This window comes from Amblyomma maculatum, unplaced genomic scaffold (genome assembly GCF_055883805.1).
Source record: "Amblyomma maculatum isolate TAMU_Amacu unplaced genomic scaffold, ASM5588380v1 scaffold_26, whole genome shotgun sequence".
NCBI classification, from domain to species: domain Eukaryota; kingdom Metazoa; phylum Arthropoda; class Arachnida; order Ixodida; family Ixodidae; genus Amblyomma; species Amblyomma maculatum.
In genome coordinates, this window is record NW_028146751.1 from 1,380,490 (window position 1) to 1,399,827 (window position 19,338).

Consider the following 19,338-nt stretch of genomic DNA (forward strand, 5'->3'; position numbering starts at 1 on the left):
CAGCTGGTAGCAAGTAGCTGGTAGTTTGTAGCTGGTAGCAAGTAGCTGGTAGCTGGTAGCAGGTAGGTGGTAGTTGGTAGTTTGTAGCTGGTAGCTGGTAGCTGGTAGCAGGTAGCAGGTAGCTGGTAGCAGGTAGCTGGTAGCTGGTAGCTGGTAGCAGGTAGCTGGTAGCTGGTAGCAGGTAGCTGGTAGCTGGTAATTGGTAGCTGATAGCTGGTAGCTGGTAGCAGGTAGCTGGTAGCAGGTAGCTGGTAGCAGGTAGCTGGTAGCTGGTAGCAAGTAGCTGGTAGCATGTAGCTGGTAGCTGGTAGCTCGTAGCAAGTAGCTGGTAGCTGGTAGCATGTAGCTGGTAACAGGTAGCAGGTAGCTGGTAGTTGGTAGCTGGTTGCTGGTAGCTTGTAATCAGTAGCTGGTGGCTGGTAGTTGGGAGTTGGTAGCTGGTACCTGGCAGTTGGTAGCTGGTAGCTGGTAGTTGGTAGCAGGTAGCTGGTTGTTGGTATCTGGTAGCTGGTAGCTGGTAGATGGTAGCTGGTAGTTGGTAGCTCGTAGCTGGTAGTTGGTAGCTGGTAGCAGGTAGCTGGTAGCAGGTAGCAGGTAGCTGTTAGCAGGTAGCTGGTAGCAGGTAGCAGGTAGCTGGTAGCTGGTAGCATGTAGCTGGTAGCTGGTAGCAGGTAGCTGGTAGTTGGTAGCTGGTAGCTGGTTGCTGGTAGCTGGTAATTGGTAGCTGGTGGCTGGTAGTTGGGAGTTGGTAGCTGGTAGCTGGTAGTTGGTAGCTGGTAGCTGGTAGTTGGTAGCTGGTAGTTGGTAGCTGGCAGTTGGTAGCTGGTAGCTGGTAGTTGGTAGCTGGTAGCTGGTAACAGGTAGTTGGTAGCAGGCAGCTGGTAGCAGGTAGCTGGTGGCAGGTAGCTTTTAGCTGGTAGAGGGTAGCTGGTTGCTGTTAGTTGGCAGCTGGTAGGTAGTAGCTGGTAGCTGGTAGTTGGTAGCTGGTAGTTGGTAGCTGATAGCTGGTAACAGGTAGTTAGTAGCAGGCAGCAGGTAGCTGGTAGCAGGTAGCTTTTACCTGGTAGAGGGTAGCTGGTTGCTGTTAGTTGGCAGCTGGTAGCTGGTAGCTGGTAGTTGGTAGCTGGTAGCTGGCAGTTGGTAGCTGCTAGCTGGTTGCTGGTAGCTGGTAGTTGGTAGCTGGTAACCGGTAGTTATTAGCTGGTAGCTGGAAGCAGGTAGCTGGTAGCTGGTAGCAGGTAGCAGGTAGCAGGTAGCTGGTAGCTTGTAGCTGGTAGCAGGTAGCTGGTAGCAGGTAGCTGGTAGCTGGTAGCAGGTAGCTGGTAGCAGGTAGCTGGTAGCAGGTAGCTTGTAGGTGGTAGCTGGTAGCTGGTACTTGGTAGCTGGTAGCTGGTAGCAGGCAGCTGGTAGCAGGTAGCTGGTAGCAGGTTGCTGGTAATTGGCAGCTGGTAGCTGGTAGTTGGTAGTTGGTAGCTGGTAGATGGTAGCTGGCAGCTGGTGGTTGGTAGCTGGTAGCTGGTGGTTGGTAGCTGGTAGCAGGTATCTGGTAGCTGGTTGCTGGTTGTTGGTAGCTGGTAGTTGGTAGCTGGCAGCTGGTAGTTTGTAGCTGGTAGCTGGTAGTTGGTAGCTGGTAGCTGGTAGCTGGCAGCTGGTAGCAAGTAGCTGGTAGTTTGTAGCTGGTAGCAGGTAGCTAGTAGCAAGTAGCTGGTAGCTGGTAGCAGGTAGCTGGTAGATGTTAGTTGGTAGCTGGTAGTTGGTAGTTTGTAGCTGGCAGCTGGTAGCTGGTAGCAGGTAGCTGGTAGCAGGTAGCTGGTAGCTGGTAGCTGGTAGCAGGTAGATGGTAGCTGGTAATTGGTAGCTGATAGCTGGTAGCTGGTAGCAAGTAGCTGGTAGCTGGTAGCAAGTAGCAGGTAGCTGGTAGCTGGTAGCTGGTAGCTGGTAGTTGGTAGCTGGTAGTTGGTAGCTGGTAGCTGGTAACCGGTAGCTGATAGCAGGTAGCTGGTAGCAGGTAGCAGGTAGCTGGCAGCAGGTAGCAGGTAGCTGTTAGCAGGTAGCTGGTAGCAGCTAGCTGGTAGCTGGTTGCTGGTAGCTGGTAGCTGGTTGTTGGTAGCTGGTAGTTGGTAGCTGGCAGCTGGTATTTTGTAGCTGGCAGCTGGTAGCAAGTAGCTGGTAGTTTGTAGCAGGTAGCTGGTAGCTGGTGGATGGTAGCTGGTAGCCGGTTGCTGGTAGCTGGGAATTCGTAGCTGGTAGCTGGTAGTTGGAGCTGGTAGCTGGTAGTTGGTAGCTGGTATTTGGTAGCTGGTAGTTGGTAGCTGGTAGCTGGCAGTTGCTAACTGGTAGCTGGTAGTTGGTAGCTGGTAGTTGGTAGCTAGTAGCAGGTAGCAGGTAGCTGGTAGCAGGTAGCTGGTAGCTGGTAGCAGGTAGCTGGTAGCTGGTAGCAAGTAGCTGGTAGCTGGTAGCTGGTAGTTGGTAGCTGGTAGCTGGCAGTTGGTAGCTGCTAGCTGGTTGCTGGTAGGTGGTAGTTGGTAGCTGGTAACCGGTAGTTGGTAGCTGGTAGCTGGCAGTTGCTAACTGGTAGCTGGTAGTTGGTAGCTGGTAGTTGGTAGCTAGTAGCAGGTAGCAGGTAGCTGGTAGCAGGTAGCTGGTAGCAAGTAGCTGGTAGCTGGTAGCTGGTAGTTGGTAGCTGGTAGCTGGCAGTTGGTAGCTGCTAGCTGGTTGCTGGTAGGTGGTAGTTGGTAGCTGGTAACCGGTAGTTGGTAGCTGGTAGCTGGAAGCAGGTAGCAGGTAGCTGGTAGCTGGTAGCAGGTAGCTGGTAGCAAGTAGCTGGTAGCTTGTAGCTGGTAGCAGGTAGCTGGTAGCAGGTAGCTGGTAGCAGGTAGCTTGTAGGTTGTAGCAGGTAGCTGGTAGCTTGTAGTTGGTAGCTGGTAGCTGGTAGCAAGTAGCTGGTAGCTGGTAGCAAGTAGCAGGTAGCTGGTAACTGGTAGCAAGTAGCTGGTAGCTGGTAGCTGGTAGTTGGTAGCTGGTAGTTGGTAGCTGGTAGATGGTACTTGGTAGCTGGTAGCTGGTAGCAGGTAGCTGGTAGCAGGTAGCTGGTAGCAGGTAGCTGGTAGCTGGTAGCAAGTAGCTGGTAGCTGGTAGCATGTAGCTGGTAGCTGGTAGCTCGTAGCAAGTAGCTGGTAGCTGGTAGCATGTAGCTGGTAACAGGTAGCAGGTAGCTGGTAGTTGGTAGCTGGTTGCTGGTAGCTTGTAATCGGTAGCTGGTGGCTGGTAGTTGGGAGTTGGTAGCTGGTACCTGGCAGTTGGTAGCTGGTAGCTGGTAGTTGGTAGCAGGTAGCTGGTTGTTGGTAGCTGGTAGTTGGTAGCTGGTAGCTGGTAGTTGGTAGCTGGTAGCAGGTAGCTGGTAGCAGGTAGCAGGTAGCTGTTAGCAGGTAGCTGGTAGCAGGTAGCTGGTAGCTGGTAGCTGGTAGCATGTAGCATGTAGCTGGTAGCTGGTAGCAGGTAGCTGGTAGTTGGTAGCTGGTAGCTGGTTGCTGGTAGCTGGTAATTGGTAGCTGGTGGCTGGTAGTTGGGAGTTGGTAGCTGGCAGCTGGTAGTTGGTAGCTGGTAGTTGGTAGCTGGCAGTTGGTAGCTGGTAGCTGGTAGTTGGTAGCTGGTAGCTGGTAACAGGTAGTTGGTAGCAGGCAGCTGGTAGCAGGTAGCTGGTGGCAGGTAGCTTTTAGCTGGTAGAGGGTAGCTGGTTGCTGTTAGTTGGCAGCTGGTAGGTAGTAGCTGGTAGCTGGTAGTTGGTAGCTGGTAGTTGGTAGCTGATAGCTGGTAACAGGTAGTTGGTAGCAGGCAGCAGGTAGCTGGTAGCAGGTAGCTTTTACCTGGTAGAGGGTAGCTGGTTGCTGTTAGTTGGCAGCTGGTAGCTGGTAGCTGGTAGTTGGTAGCTGGTAGCTGGCAGTTGGTAGCTGCTAGCTGGTTGCTGGTAGCTGGTAGTTGGTAGCTGGTAACCGGTAGTTGGTAGCTGGTAGCTGGAAGCAGGTAGCTGGTAGCTGGTAGCAGGTAGCAGGTAGCAGGTAGCTGGTAGCTTGTAGCTGGTAGCAGGGAGCTGGTAGCAGGTAGCTGGTAGCTGGTAGCAGGTTGCTGGTAGCTGGTAGCAGGTAGCTTGTAGGTGGTAGCTGGTAGCTGGTACTTGGTAGCTGGTAGCAGGTAGCTGGTAGCAGGTAGCTGGTAGCAGGTTGCTGGTAACTGGCAGCTGGTAGCTGGTAGTTGGTAGTTGGTAGCTGGTAGATGGTAGCTGGCAGCTGGTGGTTGGTAGCTGGTAGCTGGTGGTTGGTAGCTGGTAGCAGGTAGCTGGTAGCTGGTTGCTGGTTGTTGGTAGCTGGTAGTTGGTAGCTGGCAGCTGGTAGTTTGTAGCTGGTAGCTGGTAGTTGGTAGCTGGTAGCTGGTAGCTGGCAGCTGGTAGCAAGTAGCTGGTAGTTTGTAGCTGGTAGCAGGTAGCTAGTAGCAAGTAGCTGGTAGCTGGTAGCAGGTAGCTGGTAGATGTTAGTTGGTAGCTGGTAGTTGGTAGTTTGTAGCTGGCAGCTGGTAGCTGGTAGCAGGTAGCTGGTAGCAGGTAGCTGGTAGCTGGTAGCTGGTAGCAGGTAGATGGTAGCTGGTAATTGGTAGCTGATAGCTGGTAGCTGGTAGCAAGTAGCTGGTAGCTGGTAGCAAGTAGCAGGTAGCTGGTAGCTGGTAGCTGGTAGCTGGTAGTTGGTAGCTGGTAGCTGGTAACCGGTAGCTGATAGCAGGTAGCTGGTAGCAGGTAGCAGGTAGCTGGCAGCAGGTAGCAGGTAGCTGTTAGCAGGTAGCTGGTAGCAGCTAGCTGGTAGCTGGTTGCTGGTAGCTGGTAGCTGGTTGTTGGTAGCTGGTAGTTGGTAGCTGGCAGCTGGTATTTTGTAGCTGGCAGCTGGTAGCAAGTAGCTGGTAGTTTGTAGCAGGTAGCTGGTAGCTGGTAGCCGGTTGCTGGTAGCTGGGAATTCGTAGCTGGTAGCTGGTAGTTGGAGCTGGTAGCTGGTAGTTGGTAGCTGGTATTTGGTAGCTGGTAGTTGGTAGCTGGTAGCTGGCAGTTGCTAACTGGTAGCTGGTAGTTGGTAGCTGGTAGTTGGTAGCTAGTAGCAGGTAGCAGGTAGCTGGTAGCAGGTAGCTGGTAGCTGGTAGCAGGTAGCTGGTAGCTGGTAGCAAGTAGCTGGTAGCTGGTAGCTGGTAGTTGGTAGCTGGTAGCTGGCAGTTGGTAGCTGCTAGCTGGTTGCTGGTAGGTGGTAGTTGGTAGCTGGTAACCGGTAGTTGGTAGCTGGTAGCTGGCAGTTGCTAACTGGTAGCTGGTAGTTGGTAGCTGGTAGTTGGTAGCTAGTAGCAGGTAGCAGGTAGCTGGTAGCAGGTAGCTGGTAGCAAGTAGCTGGTAGCTGGTAGCTGGTAGTTGGTAGCTGGTAGCTGGCAGTTGGTAGCTGCTAGCTGGTTGCTGGTAGGTGGTAGTTGGTAGCTGGTAACCGGTAGTTGGTAGCTGGTAGCTGGAAGCAGGTAGCAGGTAGCTGGTAGCTGGTAGCAGGTAGCTGGTAGCAAGTAGCTGGTAGCTTGTAGCTGGTAGCAGGTAGCTGGTAGCAGGTAGCTGGTAGCAGGTAGCTTGTAGGTTGTAGCAGGTAGCTGGTAGCTTGTAGTTGGTAGCTGGTAGCTGGTAGCAAGTAGCTGGTAGCTGGTAGCAAGTAGCAGGTAGCTGGTAACTGGTAGCAAGTAGCTGGTAGCTGGTAGCTGGTAGTTGGTAGCTGGTAGTTGGTAGCTGGTAGATGGTACTTGGTAGCTGGTAGCTGGTAGCAGGTAGCTGGTAGCAGGTAGCTGGTAGCAGGTAGCTGGTAGCTGGTAGCAAGTAGCTGGTAGCTGGTAGCATGTAGCTGGTAGCTGGTAGCTCGTAGCAAGTAGCTGGTAGCTGGTAGCATGTAGCTGGTAACAGGTAGCAGGTAGCTGGTAGTTGGTAGCTGGTTGCTGGTAGCTTGTAATCGGTAGCTGGTGGCTGGTAGTTGGGAGTTGGTAGCTGGTACCTGGCAGTTGGTAGCTGGTAGCTGGTAGTTGGTAGCAGGTAGCTGGTTGTTGGTAGCTGGTAGTTGGTAGCTGGTAGCTGGTAGTTGGTAGCTGGTAGCAGGTAGCTGGTAGCAGGTAGCAGGTAGCTGTTAGCAGGTAGCTGGTAGCAGGTAGCTGGTAGCTGGTAGCTGGTAGCATGTAGCTGGTAGCTGGTAGCAGGTAGCTGGTAGTTGGTAGCTGGTAGCTGGTTGCTGGTAGCTGGTAATTGGTAGCTGGTGGCTGGTAGTTGGGAGTTGGTAGCTGGTAGCTGGTAGTTGGTAGCTGGTAGTTGGTAGCTGGCAGTTGGTAGCTGGTAGCTGGTAGTTGGTAGCTGGTAGCTGGTAACAGGTAGTTGGTAGCAGGCAGCTGGTAGCAGGTAGCTGGTGGCAGGTAGCTTTTAGCTGGTAGAGGGTAGCTGGTTGCTGTTAGTTGGCAGCTGGTAGGTAGTAGCTGGTAGCTGGTAGTTGGTAGCTGGTAGTTGGTAGCTGATAGCTGGTAACAGGTAGTTGGTAGCAGGCAGCAGGTAGCTGGTAGCAGGTAGCTTTTACCTGGTAGAGGGTAGCTGGTTGCTGTTAGTTGGCAGCTGGTAGCTGGTAGCTGGTAGTTGGTAGCTGGTAGCTGGCAGTTGGTAGCTGCTAGCTGGTTGCTGGTAGCTGGTAGTTGGTAGCTGGTAACCGGTAGTTGGTAGCTGGTAGCTGGAAGCAGGTAGCTGGTAGCTGGTAGCAGGTAGCAGGTAGCAGGTAGCTGGTAGCTTGTAGCTGGTAGCAGGGAGCTGGTAGCAGGTAGCTGGTAGCTGGTAGCAGGTTGCTGGTAGCAGGTAGCTGGTAGCTGGTAGCAGGTAGCTTGTAGGTGGTAGCTGGTAGCTGGTACTTGGTAGCTGGTAGCAGGTAGCTGGTTGCAGGTAGCTGGTAGCAGGTTGCTGGTAACTGGCAGCTGGTAGCTGGTAGTTGGTAGTTGGTAGCTGGTAGATGGTAGCTGGCAGCTGGTGGTTGGTAGCTGGTAGCTGGTGGTTGGTAGCTGGTAGCAGGTAGCTGGTAGCTGGTTGCTGGTTGTTGGTAGCTGGTAGTTGGTAGCTGGCAGCTGGTAGTTTGTAGCTGGTAGCTGGTAGTTGGTAGCTGGTAGCTGGTAGCTGGCAGCTGGTAGCAAGTAGCTGGTAGTTTGTAGCTGGTAGCAGGTAGCTAGTAGCAAGTAGCTGGTAGCTGGTAGCAGGTAGCTGGTAGCTGTTAGTTGGTAGCTGGTAGTTGGTAGTTTGTAGCTGGTAGCTGGTAGCTGGTAGCAGGTAGCAGGTAGCTGGTAGCAGGTAGCTGGTAGCAGGTTGATGGTAACTGGCAGCATGTAGCTGGGTAGCTGGTAGATGGAAGCTGGCAGCTGGTGGTTGGTAGCTGGTAGCTGGTGGTTGGTAGCTGGTAGCAGGTAGCTGGTAGCTGGTAGTTGGTAGCTAATAGCTGGTAGTTGGTAGCTTGTAGCTGGTAGCTGGTAGTTGGTAGCTGGTGGCTGGTAGCTGGTAGCTAGTAGTCGGTAGTTGGTAGCTGGTAGTTGGTAGCAAGTAGCTGGTAGCTGGAAGCTTGTAGCTGGTAGCAGGCAGCTGGTAGCAGGTAGCTGGTAGCTGGTAGCAGGTAGCTGGTAGCTTGTAGTTGGTAGCTGGTAGCTGGTAGTTGGTAGCAGGTAGCTGGTAGCTGGTAGCAGGTAGCCGGTAGCTGGTTGTTGGTAGGTGGTAGCTGGTAGCTGGCAGTTGGTAGCTGGTAGCTTGTAGTTGGTAGTTGGTAGCTGGTAGCAGGTGGCAGGTAGCTGGTAGCAGGTAGCTGGTAGGTGGTAGCCGGTAGTTGGTAGCTGGTAGCTGGTAGTTGGTAGCTGGTTGTTGGTAGCTGGTAGTTGGTAGCTGGTTGTTGGTAGGGTAGCTGGTAGTTGGTAGCTGGTAGTAGGTAGTTTGTAGCTGGTAGCTGGTAGCTTGTAGCTGGTTGTTGGTAGCTGGTAGCTGGTAGTTGGTAGCTGGCAGCTGGTAGTTTGTAGCTGGTAGCTGGTAGTTGGTAGCTGGTAGCTGGTAGCAGGTAGCTGGTAGCAGGTAGCTGGTAGCTGGCAGCTGGTAGCAAGTAGCTGGTAGCTTGTAGCTGGTAGCAGGTAGCTGGTAGCAAGTAGCTGGTAGCTGGTAGCAGGTAGCTGGTAGCAGGTAGCTGGTAGCTGGCAGTTGGTAGCTGGTAGCTTGTAGTTGGTAGTTGGTAGCTGGTAGCAGGTGGCAGGTAGCTGGTAGCAGGTAGCTGGTAGGTGGTAGCCGGTAGTTGGTAGCTGGTAGCTGGTAGTTGGTAGCTGGTTGTTGGTAGCTGGTAGTTGGTAGCTGGTTGTTGGTAGGGTAGCTGGTAGTTGGTAGCTGGTAGTAGGTAGTTTGTAGCTGGTAGCTGGTAGCTTGTAGCTGGTTGTTGGTAGCTGGTAGCTGGTAGTTGGTAGCTGGCAGCTGGTAGTTTGTAGCTGGTAGCTGGTTGCTGGTAACTGGCAGCTGGTAGCTGGTAGTTGGTAGCTGGTAGATGGTAGCTGGCAGCTGGTGGTTGGTAGCTGGTAGCTGGCGGTTGGTAGCTGGTAGCAGGTAGCTGGTAGCTGGTAGCAGGTAGCAGGTAGCTGGTAGCAGGTAGCTGGTAGCTGGTAGCTGGTAGCAGGTAGATGGTAGCTGGTAATTGGTAGCTGATAGCTGGTAGCTGGTAGCAAGTAGCTGGTAGCTGGTAGCTGGTAACCGGTAGCTGATAGCAGGTAGCTGGTAGCAGGTAGCAGGTAGCTGGCAGCAGGTAGCAGGTAGCTGTTAGCAGGTAGCTGGTAGCAGGTAGCTGGTAGCAGCTAGCTGGTAGCTGGTTGCTGGTAGCTGGTAGCTGGTTGTTGGTAGCTGGTAGTTGGTAGCTGGCAGCTGGTATTTTGTAGCTGGCAGCTGGTAGCAAGTAGCTGGTAGTTTGTAGCAGGTAGCTGGTAGCTGGTGGATGGTAGCTGGTAGCCGGTTGCTGGTAGCTGGGAATTCGTAGCTGGTAGCTGGTAGTTGGAGCTGGTAGCTGGTAGTTGGTAGCTGGTATTTGGTAGCTGGTAGTTGGTAGCTGGTAGCTGGCAGTTGCTAACTGGTAGCTGGTAGTTGGTAGCTGGTAGTTGGTAGCTAGTAGCAGGTAGCATGTAGCTGGTAGCAGGTAGCTGGTAGCTGGTAGCAGGTAGCTGGTAGCTGGTAGCAAGTAGCTGGTAGCTGGTAGCTGGTAGTTGGTAGCTGGTAGCTGGCAGTTGGTAGCTGCTAGCTGGTTGCTGGTAGGTGGTAGTTGGTAGCTGGTAACCGGTAGTTGGTAGCTGGTAGCTGGAAGCAGGTAGCAGGTAGCTGGTAGCTGGTAGCAGGTAGCTGGTAGCAAGTAGCTGGTAGCTTGTAGCTGGTAGCAGGTAGCTGGTAGCAGGTAGCTGGTAGCAGGTAGCTTGTAGGTTGTAGCAGGTAGCTGGTAGCAAGTAGCTGGTAGCTGGTAGCAAGTAGCAGGTAGCTGGTAACTGGTAGCAAGTAGCTGGTAGCTGGTAGCTGGTAGTTGGTAGCTGGTAGTTGGTAGCTGGTAGATGGTACTTGGTAGCTGGTAGCTGGTAGCAGGTAGCTGGTAGCTGGTAGCCGGTAGCAGGTAGCTGGTAGCAGGTTGATGGTAACTGGCAGCATGTAGCTGGTAGTTGGTAGTTGGTAGCTGGTAGCTGGTAGTTGGTAGCTGGTAGATGGTAGTTGGTAGCTGGTAGCTGGTAGATGGTAGCTGGTAGCTGGTAGCTGGTAGCTGGTAGCTGGTAGCTGGTAGCAGGTAGCAGGTAGCAGGTAGCTGGTAGCAGGTAGCAGGTAGCTGGCAGCAGGTAGCAGGTAGCTGTTAGCAGGTAGCTGGTAGCAGGTAGCTGGTAGCATGTAGCTGGTAGCTGGTAGCTCGTAGCAAGTAGCTGGTATCATGTAGCTGGCAGCTGGTAGCAGGCAGCAGATAGCTGGTAGTTGGTAGCTGGTTGCTGGTAGCTGGTAATCGGTAGCTGGTGGCTGGTGGCTCGTAGTTGGGAGTTGGTAGCTGGTACCTGGCAGTTGGTAGCTGGTAGCTGGTAGTTGGTGGCAGGTAGCTGGTAGTTGGTAGCTGGTAGCTGGTAGCTGGTTAATGGTAGCTGGTAGTTGGTAGCTGGTAGCTGGTAGTTGGTAGCTGGTAGCTGGTAGCAGGTAGCTGGTAGCTAATAGCAGGTAGCAGATAGCTGTTAGCAGGTAGCTAGTAGCAGGTAGCTGGTAGCTGGTAGCTGGTAGCAGGTAGATGGTAGTTGGTAGCTGGTAGCTGGTTGCTGGTAGCTGGTAATTGGTAGCTGGTGGCTGGTAGTTGGGAGTTGGTAGCTGGTAGCTGGTAGTTGGTAGCTGGTAGCTGGTAGTTGGTAGCTGGCAGTTGGTAGCTGGTAGCTGGTAGTTGGCAGCTGGTAGCTGGTAACAGGTAGTTGGTAGCAGGCAGCTGGTAGCAGGTAGCTGGTGGCAGGTAGCTTTTAGCTGGTAGAGGGTAGCTGGTTGGTGTTAGTTGGCAGCTGGTAGCTGGTAGTTGGTAGCTGGTAGTTGGTAGCTGGTAGTTTGTAGCTGGTAGCTGGTAACAGGTAGTTGGTAGCAGGCAGCAAGTAGCTGGTAGCAGGTAGCTTTTACCTGGTAGAGTGTAGCTGGTAGCTGGTAGCTTGTAGTTGGTAGCTGGTAGCTGGTAGCTGGTAGCAGGTAGCCAGTAGCTGGCTGTTGGTAGGTGGTAGCTGGTAGCTGGCAGTTGGTAGCTGGTAGCTTGTAGTTGGTAGTTGGTAGCTGGTAGCTGGTAGCACGTGGCAGGTAGCTGGTAGCTTGCAGCTGGTAGCAGGTAGCTGGTAGCAGGTAGCTGGTATGTGGTAGCCGGTAGTTGGTAGCTGGTAGCTGGTAGTGGGTAGCTGGTTGTTGGTAGCTGGTAGGTGGTAGCCGGTAGTTGGTAGCTGGTAGTTGGTAGCTGGTTGTTGGTAGGGTAGCTGGTAGTAGGTAGTTTGTAGCTGGTAGCTGGTAGCTTGTAGCTGGTTGTTGGTAGCTGGTAGCTGGTAGTTGGTAGCTGGCAGCTGGTAGTTGGTAGCTGGTAGCTGGTAGTTGGTAGCTGGTAGCTGGTAGCAGGTAGCTGGTAGCAGGTAGCTGGTAGCTGGCAGCTGGTAGCAAGTAGCTGGTAGCTTGTAGCTGGTAGCAGGTAGCTGGTAGCAAGTAGCTGGTAGCTGGTAGGAGGTAGCTGGTAGCTGTTAGTTGGTAGCTGGTAGCTGGTAGCTGGTAGCTGGTAGCAGGTAGCTGGTAGCAGGTAGCTGGTAGCTTGTAGCTGGTAGCATGTAGCTGGTAGCTGGTAGCAGGTAGCTGGTAGCTGGTGGATGGTAGCTGGTAGCCGGTTGCTGGTAGCTGGGAATTCGTAGCTGGTAGCTGGTAGTTGGAGCTGGTAGCTGGTAGTTGGTAGCTGGTATTTGGTAGCTGGTAGTTGGTAGCTGGTAGCTGGCAGTTGCTAGCTGGTAGCTGGTAGTTGGTAGCTGGTAGTTGGTAGCTGGTAGCTAGTAGCAGGTAGCAGGTAGCTGGTAGCAGGTAGCTGGTAGCTGGTAGCTGGTAGCAGGTAGCTGGTAGCTGTCAGCTTGCAGCTGGTAGCAAGTGGCTGGTAGCTGCTAGCAAATAGCTGGTAGCAGGTAGCTGCTAGCTGGTAGCTGGTAGCAGGTAGCTGGTAGCTGGTATCAGGTAGCTGGTAGCTGGTAGCAAGTAGCTGGTAGCTGGTAACAGGTAGCTGCTAGCTGGTAGCTGGTAGCAGGTAGCTGCTAGCTGGTAGCTGGTAGCAGGTAGCTAGTAGCTGGTAGCAAGTAGCTGGTAGCTGGTAGCTTGTAGCTGGTAGCAGGTAGTTGGTAGCTGGTAGAGGGTAGCTGGTAGCTGGTAGCTTGTAGTTGGTAGCTGGTAGCTGGTAGTTGGTAGCTGGTAGCAGGTAGCAGGTAGCTGGTAGCTGGTAGCAAGTAGCTGGTAGCTGGTAGCTGGTAGTTGGTAGCTGGTAGCTGGCAGTTGGTAGCTGCTAGCTGGTTGCTGGTAGGTGGTAGTTGGTAGCTGGTAACCGGTAGTTGGTAGCTGGTAGCTGGAAGCAGGTAGCAGGTAGCTGGTACCTGGTAGCAGGTAGCTGGTAGCAAGTAGCTGGTAGCTTGTAGCTGGTAGCAGGTAGCTGGTAGCAGGTAGCTTGTAGGTTGTAGCAGGTAGCTGGTAGCTGGTAGCTTGTAGTTGGTAGCTGGTAGCAAGTAGCTGGTAGCTGGTAGCAAGTAGCAGGTAGCTGGTAACTGGTAGCAAGTAGCTGGTAGCTGGTAGCTGGTAGTTGGTAGCTGGTAGTTGGTAGCTGGTAGATGGTACTTGGTAGCTGGTAGCTGGTAGCAGGTAGCTGGTAGCTGGTAGCCGGTAGCAGGTAGCTGGTAGCAGGTTGATGGTAACTGGCAGCATGTAGCTGGTAGTTGGTAGTTGGTAGCTTGTAGCTGGTAGCTGGTAGTTGGTAGCTGGTGGCTGGTAGCTGGTAGCTGGTAGTCGGTAGTTGGTAGCTGGTAGCAAGTAGCTGGTAGCTGGAAGCTTGTAGCTGGTAGCAGGCAGCTGGTAGCAGGTAGCTGGTAGCTGGTAGCAGGTAGCTGGTAGCTTGTAGTTGGTAGCTGGTAGCTGGTAGTTGGTAGCAGGTAGCTGGTAGCTGGTAGCAGGTAGCCGGTAGCTGGTTGTTGGTAGGTGGTAGCTGGTAGCTGGCAGTTGGTAGCTGGTAGCTTGTAGTTGGTAGTTGGTAGCTGGTAGCAGGTGGCAGGTAGCTGGTAGCAGGTAGCTGGTAGGTGGTAGCCGGTAGTTGGTAGCTGGTAGCTGGTAGTTGGTAGCTGGTTGTTGGTAGCTGGTAGTTGGTAGCTGGTTGTTGGTAGGGTAGCTGGTAGTTGGTAGCTGGTAGTAGGTAGTTTGTAGCTGGTAGCTGGTAGCTTGTAGCTGGTTGTTGGTAGCTGGTAGCTGGTAGTTGGTAGCTGGCAGCTGGTAGTTTGTAGCTGGTAGCTGGTAGTTGGTAGCTGGTTGCTGGTAGCAGGTAGCTGGTAGCAGGTAGCTGGTAGCTGGCAGCTGGTAGCAAGTAGCTGGTAGCTTGTAGCTGGTAGCAGGTAGCTGGTAGCAAGTAGCTGGTAGCTGGTAGCAGGTAGCTGGTAGCAGGTAGCTGGTAGCTGGTAGCTGGTAGCATGTAGCTGGTAGCAGGTAGCAGGTAGCTGGTAGCTGGTGGTTGGTAGCTGGTAGCCGGTTGCTGGTAGCTGGGAATTGGTAGCTGGTAGCTGGTAGTTGGTAGCTGGTAGCTGGTAGTTGGTAGCAGTTAGCTGGTAGTTGGTAGCTGGTATTTGGTAGCTGGTAGCTGGCAGTTGCTAGCTGGTGGCTGGTAGTTGGTAGCTGGTAGTTGGTAGCTGGTAGCTAGTAGCAGGTAGCAGGTAGCTGGTAGCAGGTAGCTGGTAGCTGGCAGCTGGCAGCTGGTAGCAAGTGGCTGGTAGCTGCTAGCAAATAGCTGGTAGCAGGTAGCTGCTAGCTGGTAGCTGGTAGCAGGTAGCTGGTAGCTGGTATCAGGTAGCTGGTAGCTGGTAGCTGGTAGCAGGTAGCTAGTAGCTGGTAGCAAGTAGCTGGTAGCTGGTAGCTTGTAGCTGGTAGCAGGTAGTTGGTAGCTGGTAGTTGGTAGCTGGTAGCTGGTAGTTGGTAGTTCGTAGCTGTTAGCTGGTAGTTGGTAGCTGGTAGCTGGTAGTTGCTAGCTGGTAGCTGGTAGTTGGTAGCTGGTAGTTGGTAGCTGGTAGCTAGTAGCAGGTAGCAGGTAGCTGGTAGCAGGTAGCTGGTAGCAGGTAGCTGGTAGCTGGCAGCTGGCAGCTGGTAGCAAGTAGCTGGTAGCAAGTAGCTGGTAGCTGGTAGCTGGTAGTTGGTAGCTGGTAGTTGGTTGCTGGTAGCTGGTAGCTGGTAGCAGGTAGCTGGTAGCAGGTAGCTGGTAGCTGGTAGCTGGTAGCAGGTAGCTGGTAGCTGGTAGCTGGTAGCAGGTAGCTGGTAGCTGGTAGTTGGTAGCTGATAGCTGGTAGCTGGTAGCAAGTAGCTGGTAGCTGGTAGCAAGTAGCAGGTAGCTGGTAGCTGGTAGTTGGTAGCTGGTAGCTGGTACTTGGTAGCTGGCAGCTGGTAGCAAGTAGCTGGTAGTTTGTAGCTGGTAGCAAGTAGCTGGCAGCTGGTAGCTGGTAGCAGGTAGCTGGTAGCTGGTAGCTGGTAGCAGGTAGATGGTAGCTGGTAATTATAATAATATAATATAATAATGGTTTATTTGCGCCAAATGAATACATGGCGCGGGAGACCCGCAGTAAAAGCTGTCACAAGCGACAGCTTGACAAAGCCGGAGGCCCCCCTATACACTTGACAGCATCATAGGCGCAATGAAACGGCATGTCTCATCCAAAAAGAAAATAGAAACAAAACATGAAAACATCTGCAATTACAATCACTCATAAAAACTACATAAAATTATACAGAAAATGTGTTAGAATGAAGCTAGAAAGCACTTACAAAAGCAATGGAACATTCATGTGCGATGGCAATGAGTTTAGCGAAAGTAACAGATAAATTAAGCACATTTTTGCTTCAAATAAAATTCAAATCAAAGTGAATACAGACAAGCGGTACAGTCAGGGTAAACAACAATGTGACAGAGTAAACAGGAATGGCAAGCGAAGTGTCCTAGTACATGTTGAAATACCGGCGGAGTGTTTTGAACGTCACCTTTTCAAGTTGGATATGTTTATGATTTAAATCATTTAGTAACCGGGGTAGTTTATTCTGTAGTGTTTGTAGGCCGTATGTTGTGCGAAACGTCCTTACTTTCCAGAGCTCCGTGTAACGTGTCTGGCGTGTAGTAGCGTTTTGTTGTAACCTGGCTAGACGATGTAGAAATGAACTGTTGCTGGCGTTTTCATTCTTAATTGCCTTGCAAAGGATATAATCAAATAGCTTGGTAACAGGAATTATGTTGTATTTGGGAAAGAGATGGTACGTATGTGAATAAAACGGCAGATTTTCTATTACTCTTACAAACCTTTTCTGCAACTTGTGAAGCTTCTGCAAATTTCCATAAGTTGTCGTAGACCAAACTAAGTGACAATAATTGAGTCGGGAGGAGAATAGGGTATTATAAATTAACAGTAAGATTTTTGGTGGTAGTAAATTGCGATTGCGGTATACTAGCCCAATTACCTGTGCCAGCTTAATAAGCATACTGTCCACGTGGACATCCCATGACATATTCTGCTGAAAGATAACACCTAATGTCTTAATACTGGAAGTTATTTCGAGAGGAGTGGCATTTAAGTAGATAGACTTTTGTATTGTTAGGTTTTTGTTTTTACTTCGAAAAAATACGGCTTTTGTTTTGTTTGCATTAATCGTCAGGCTGTTTTTACGCGTCCATTCGTCTAGTTTTATTAATGTTAAATTAGCAGCATCAACAAGGTCGTCACTAGTTTTACCGGTTAATAATATGCTGGTATCATCCGCGTACATGATAAATTTCACGGTTGCATCAATATTCACAATATCATTCACGTACATATTAAATAAAAATGGTCCTAATATACTGCCCTGTGGGACGCCTGCTGAAATAGATAATGGGTTAGAACTGTGGTTGTTTATGACGACTATTTGTCTACGAAATTCCAAGTAGGAGCATAAAAGAGATGCGGCTTTACCACGAAAGCCATAGTGTTGGAGTTTCTTAATTAAAAGTTGATGACTAATGGAGTCAAATGCTTTTGACAGGTCAATAAAAATTCCTAACACAAGTCTTCCTTCTTCAAACTGATTTAGTATGTGTTCTTTTTGTTGTAGCAGTGCGAGTTGTGTGCCTAAACCCTTACGGAAGCCATACTGGCAATCAGTCAGCAGGCAATGTTTCTGCTCAAATTCGGATAGTCGCTTTAAAATAACTTTTTCGAAGACTTTTGAAAAGACGGGAAGGATTGATAACGGTCGATAGTTTCCTAAGTCGTTTTTATCGCCTTTTTTAAAGAGCGCAGCGACTCGCGCTATCTGCATCGTTCGAGGAAACGTGCCTTCGTTTATACAGATATTAAAGATATATGTAAGACAAGGAGAGAGAAGGTCAGCAACATATTTGATGGGTTTTATTTGGATACCATCAATATCTTTAGCGGTACTATTATTTAGACTGTGAATTGTGCTAATTATCTCTCCCTCATTTACTGGATACAAAAATATAGAGCTAGAGTTGTATGGAATACCATCAAGATCAATGTCTGGTGCGTTGTTACTTCCAATTTTAACAAAGTGTTCGTTAAAAGCGTCGGCAAGTGCTTTTCCCTCTAACTCAAGACCATTTATTTTTAAGCTCTGTATCCTTTCCTCAGGATTATTGCAATTCAACAAAGAGTTCAGTTTTTTCCACATTGTGGCCGTACGTGGAACCAGTGAATTAAAAGAAAGTGTATAGTACTCTCGCCTGGCCTTTTTTATATCTTTGTCTAAACGATTCCTAATTTTTTTAAAAGCCTGAAATATTTCGGGGTCTCTTGTCTTTATAAATTCACTGTATAATGCATTCTTTCTCCGTATTCTGGCAGATAGCTCTGCACTAATCCATGGTTTACGTATTTTCTTTTTTTGTTTAATGCACTTAAAAGGAAAGCTAATGTCATAACTTTCTTTCAATAGGCTGAAAAAAGCCTCGTAAGCCAAATTTGCGTCTTTAAGATCGTATACAGTATCCCAACATGTCTGAGCTATCTTCTCACGAAAAATAGAAAGAGTCTGATCTGTTATTAGTTGAATGAAATGGTTTGTCTTTGTTTCCTTGTTTCGTACGTGACCCTTGAAACATAAATATATCGGCAAGTGATCACTGAGATCCGATGCGAAGACGCCAGCATTAATGACTTCAGAACTTAAATTCGTAATAAATACGTCAATTAAAGATGACGAATTCTCGGTCACTCTGGTAGGAAGACTGATAGTATTCCAACACGCATTCATCTCCAAGAGAGTATCTAACCCAAGTTTTGGTGAATCATTCTTCATCATGTTAATGTTAATGTCTCCGCCATAAATTGAAATTGTTTTCATTTATAAAGACGAGAAAAGTTTCTAAGAACTCCAAAAATGATGCAACGGAACCATTCGGCGGGCGATAGCAAACAGCGAAAACAGTATTGTTTTGTATCACTGATAAAAATTCATAGTCATGAGTTATTACTGAAAACTGGTTCAATATTTCACATGCAGACGGCTTTTTAACCAAGGTGCATATTCCGCCACCACGACCTGTTGATCGATTCAGGTAGAAAGTATTGTACAATGGAAGCCGAAAGATGTTCACATCGTCAACACACCAAGTCTCTGTCAGCATAATGACGTCAAAGGATTGCTTTGTTTGCTCAAAAAAGAGTTGTAAGTCATGTTCCTTGCGAGTAAAAGAACGTATGTTTAAGTGAAAACATTTGAAAGCCTTCGAAAACGCTGTACCTAAGTGATGGTTGAAAGTGTGTGGCAATACATACGAGTGAGTAGGTGCCATAGTGTTCTTAGTGTTCAGCTGATCTGTTGTTTAAGTTTGTCGCGGTCACTAGAGCAGGAAATGACCACCGCGTTTTGCCCATCAGCTTTCCGGACCAAGACCTTGTTGTTGTTGTGCCATACGTATTTGTAGTTATTTGTCTTCGCCCAGAGCTTTGTTTCGGTAAGCAGAGTACGTGTCCTTTTTGTCAGGTTTTCTAACACAAAAATGCTGTCATTTCCTTGGCACAGTGTTTTCCTGTTTTGCCACCATTTGTCTCTTGCTGATTGTTTGGCGAAACGACAGATAATGCCAGGTATCTTATCTTGCTTTGAGGGCAGGCGATGAATGGACACTATGTCACTTTCCTGAAGCTGTGGCAGGTTGTTTAGAGTTGCCAGCTTATTTATCTCATCAATCAGGTTTTCATCCTTCATTGCTTTAATTCCATGGAATTCAAGGTTGAGCTTTCGGCTTCTCCATTCCAAACAGTCCATTTCGTTTTTCAGCTGCGTTATTTCATCGTCTTGCTTCTCAATCTTATCTACCCTGTGTTTCAGTTCCTTGACTTCACGTTCGTTCTTTTCTATCCGAGTTAGAAGCTCATCGTACTGGTCACTCATGTACTGAACTGTGTCTTCGACGCTGTCAACTGTTTCTTTTAGCGGTAAAAGGTACTCCAGCTTTTCATTGATTGATTTCAGCAGTGCACGAACATCTTGGTCATCCGTATCAATGCTGGATCTATCGAGTTGTGGAGCACGACCTTTCGAGCGCCTGCAATTTGAGCAACGCCACGCACTGCGATACTGCTCCCCTTTTGACTTGATAGTAGCATCCGAAATTCCTGCACATTTTCCCGTGTGATAGACAGATTTACAGTCACTACAGTCGATTTTGGAATCAAGTTCCTCGAGTTGCATATCACATGACCCACACTGTTCATCAAGGGGCATAGCGACACTTCTGGCAGCAGCAGCAGCAGCAGCAGTAAAAGAAGACAGCGGGAAGATATATTAACAGAGCAGCAACTAACCTGCAATTGCAGAGAAAAACTTCTTAAGATGGTGCCTTTCCCGTGCCGCTGCCGCTGCCAGTGTGACAGCCGCAGGTCTCTGGGCTTTCTTTATAGTCTCGTCCGATGGGTGGGCGTGTCCGCTGGCCGGTAGCGATGCAGTCCTGGATGACGTTATCTTCCGCAGCAACCAGCACACGTGCACGCAGACGGTTGTAGTCGATGTCAAAACTTCATATCTGCAATTGCAGAGAAAAACTTCTTAAGATGGTGCCTTTCCCGTGCCGCTGCCGCTGCCAGTGTGACAGCCGCAGGTCTCTGGGCTTTCTTTATAGTCTCGTCCGATGGGTGGGCGTGTCCGCTGGCCGGTAGCGATGCAGTCCTGGATGACGTTATCTTCCGCAGCAACCAGCACACGTGCACGCAGACGGTTGTAGTCGATGTCAAAACTTCATATCTGCAATTGCAGAGAAAAACTTCTTAAGATGGTGCCTTTCCCGTGCCGCTGCCGCTGCCAGTGTGGTAGCTGATAGCTGGTAGCTGGTAGCAAGTAGCTGGTAGCTGGTAGAGATTAGCAGGTAGCTGGTAGCTGGTAGCTGGTAGTTGGTAGCTGGTAGTTGGTAGCTGGTAGCTGGTAACCGGTAGCTGGTAGCAGGTAGCTGGTAGCAGGTAGCAGGTAGCTGGCAGCAGGTAGCAGGTAGCTGTTAGCAGGTAGCT

At 50.4% G+C, this 19,338-nt stretch overlaps 1 protein-coding gene across 1 annotated transcript; it reads right to left on the reverse strand.

Moving 5' to 3' along the window:
* Nucleotides 1-17,191: 17,191 nt before the first annotated feature.
* On the reverse strand, nucleotides 17,192-19,137 carry LOC146170948 (uncharacterized). Its single transcript, XM_084586661.1, has one exon. The coding sequence runs from the start codon at nucleotides 18,560-18,562 to the stop codon at nucleotides 17,642-17,644; it is 921 nt and encodes a 306-aa protein (XP_084442787.1). The 5' UTR covers nucleotides 18,563-19,137; the 3' UTR covers nucleotides 17,192-17,641.
* Between the last annotated feature and the right edge of the window lie 201 nt (nucleotides 19,138-19,338).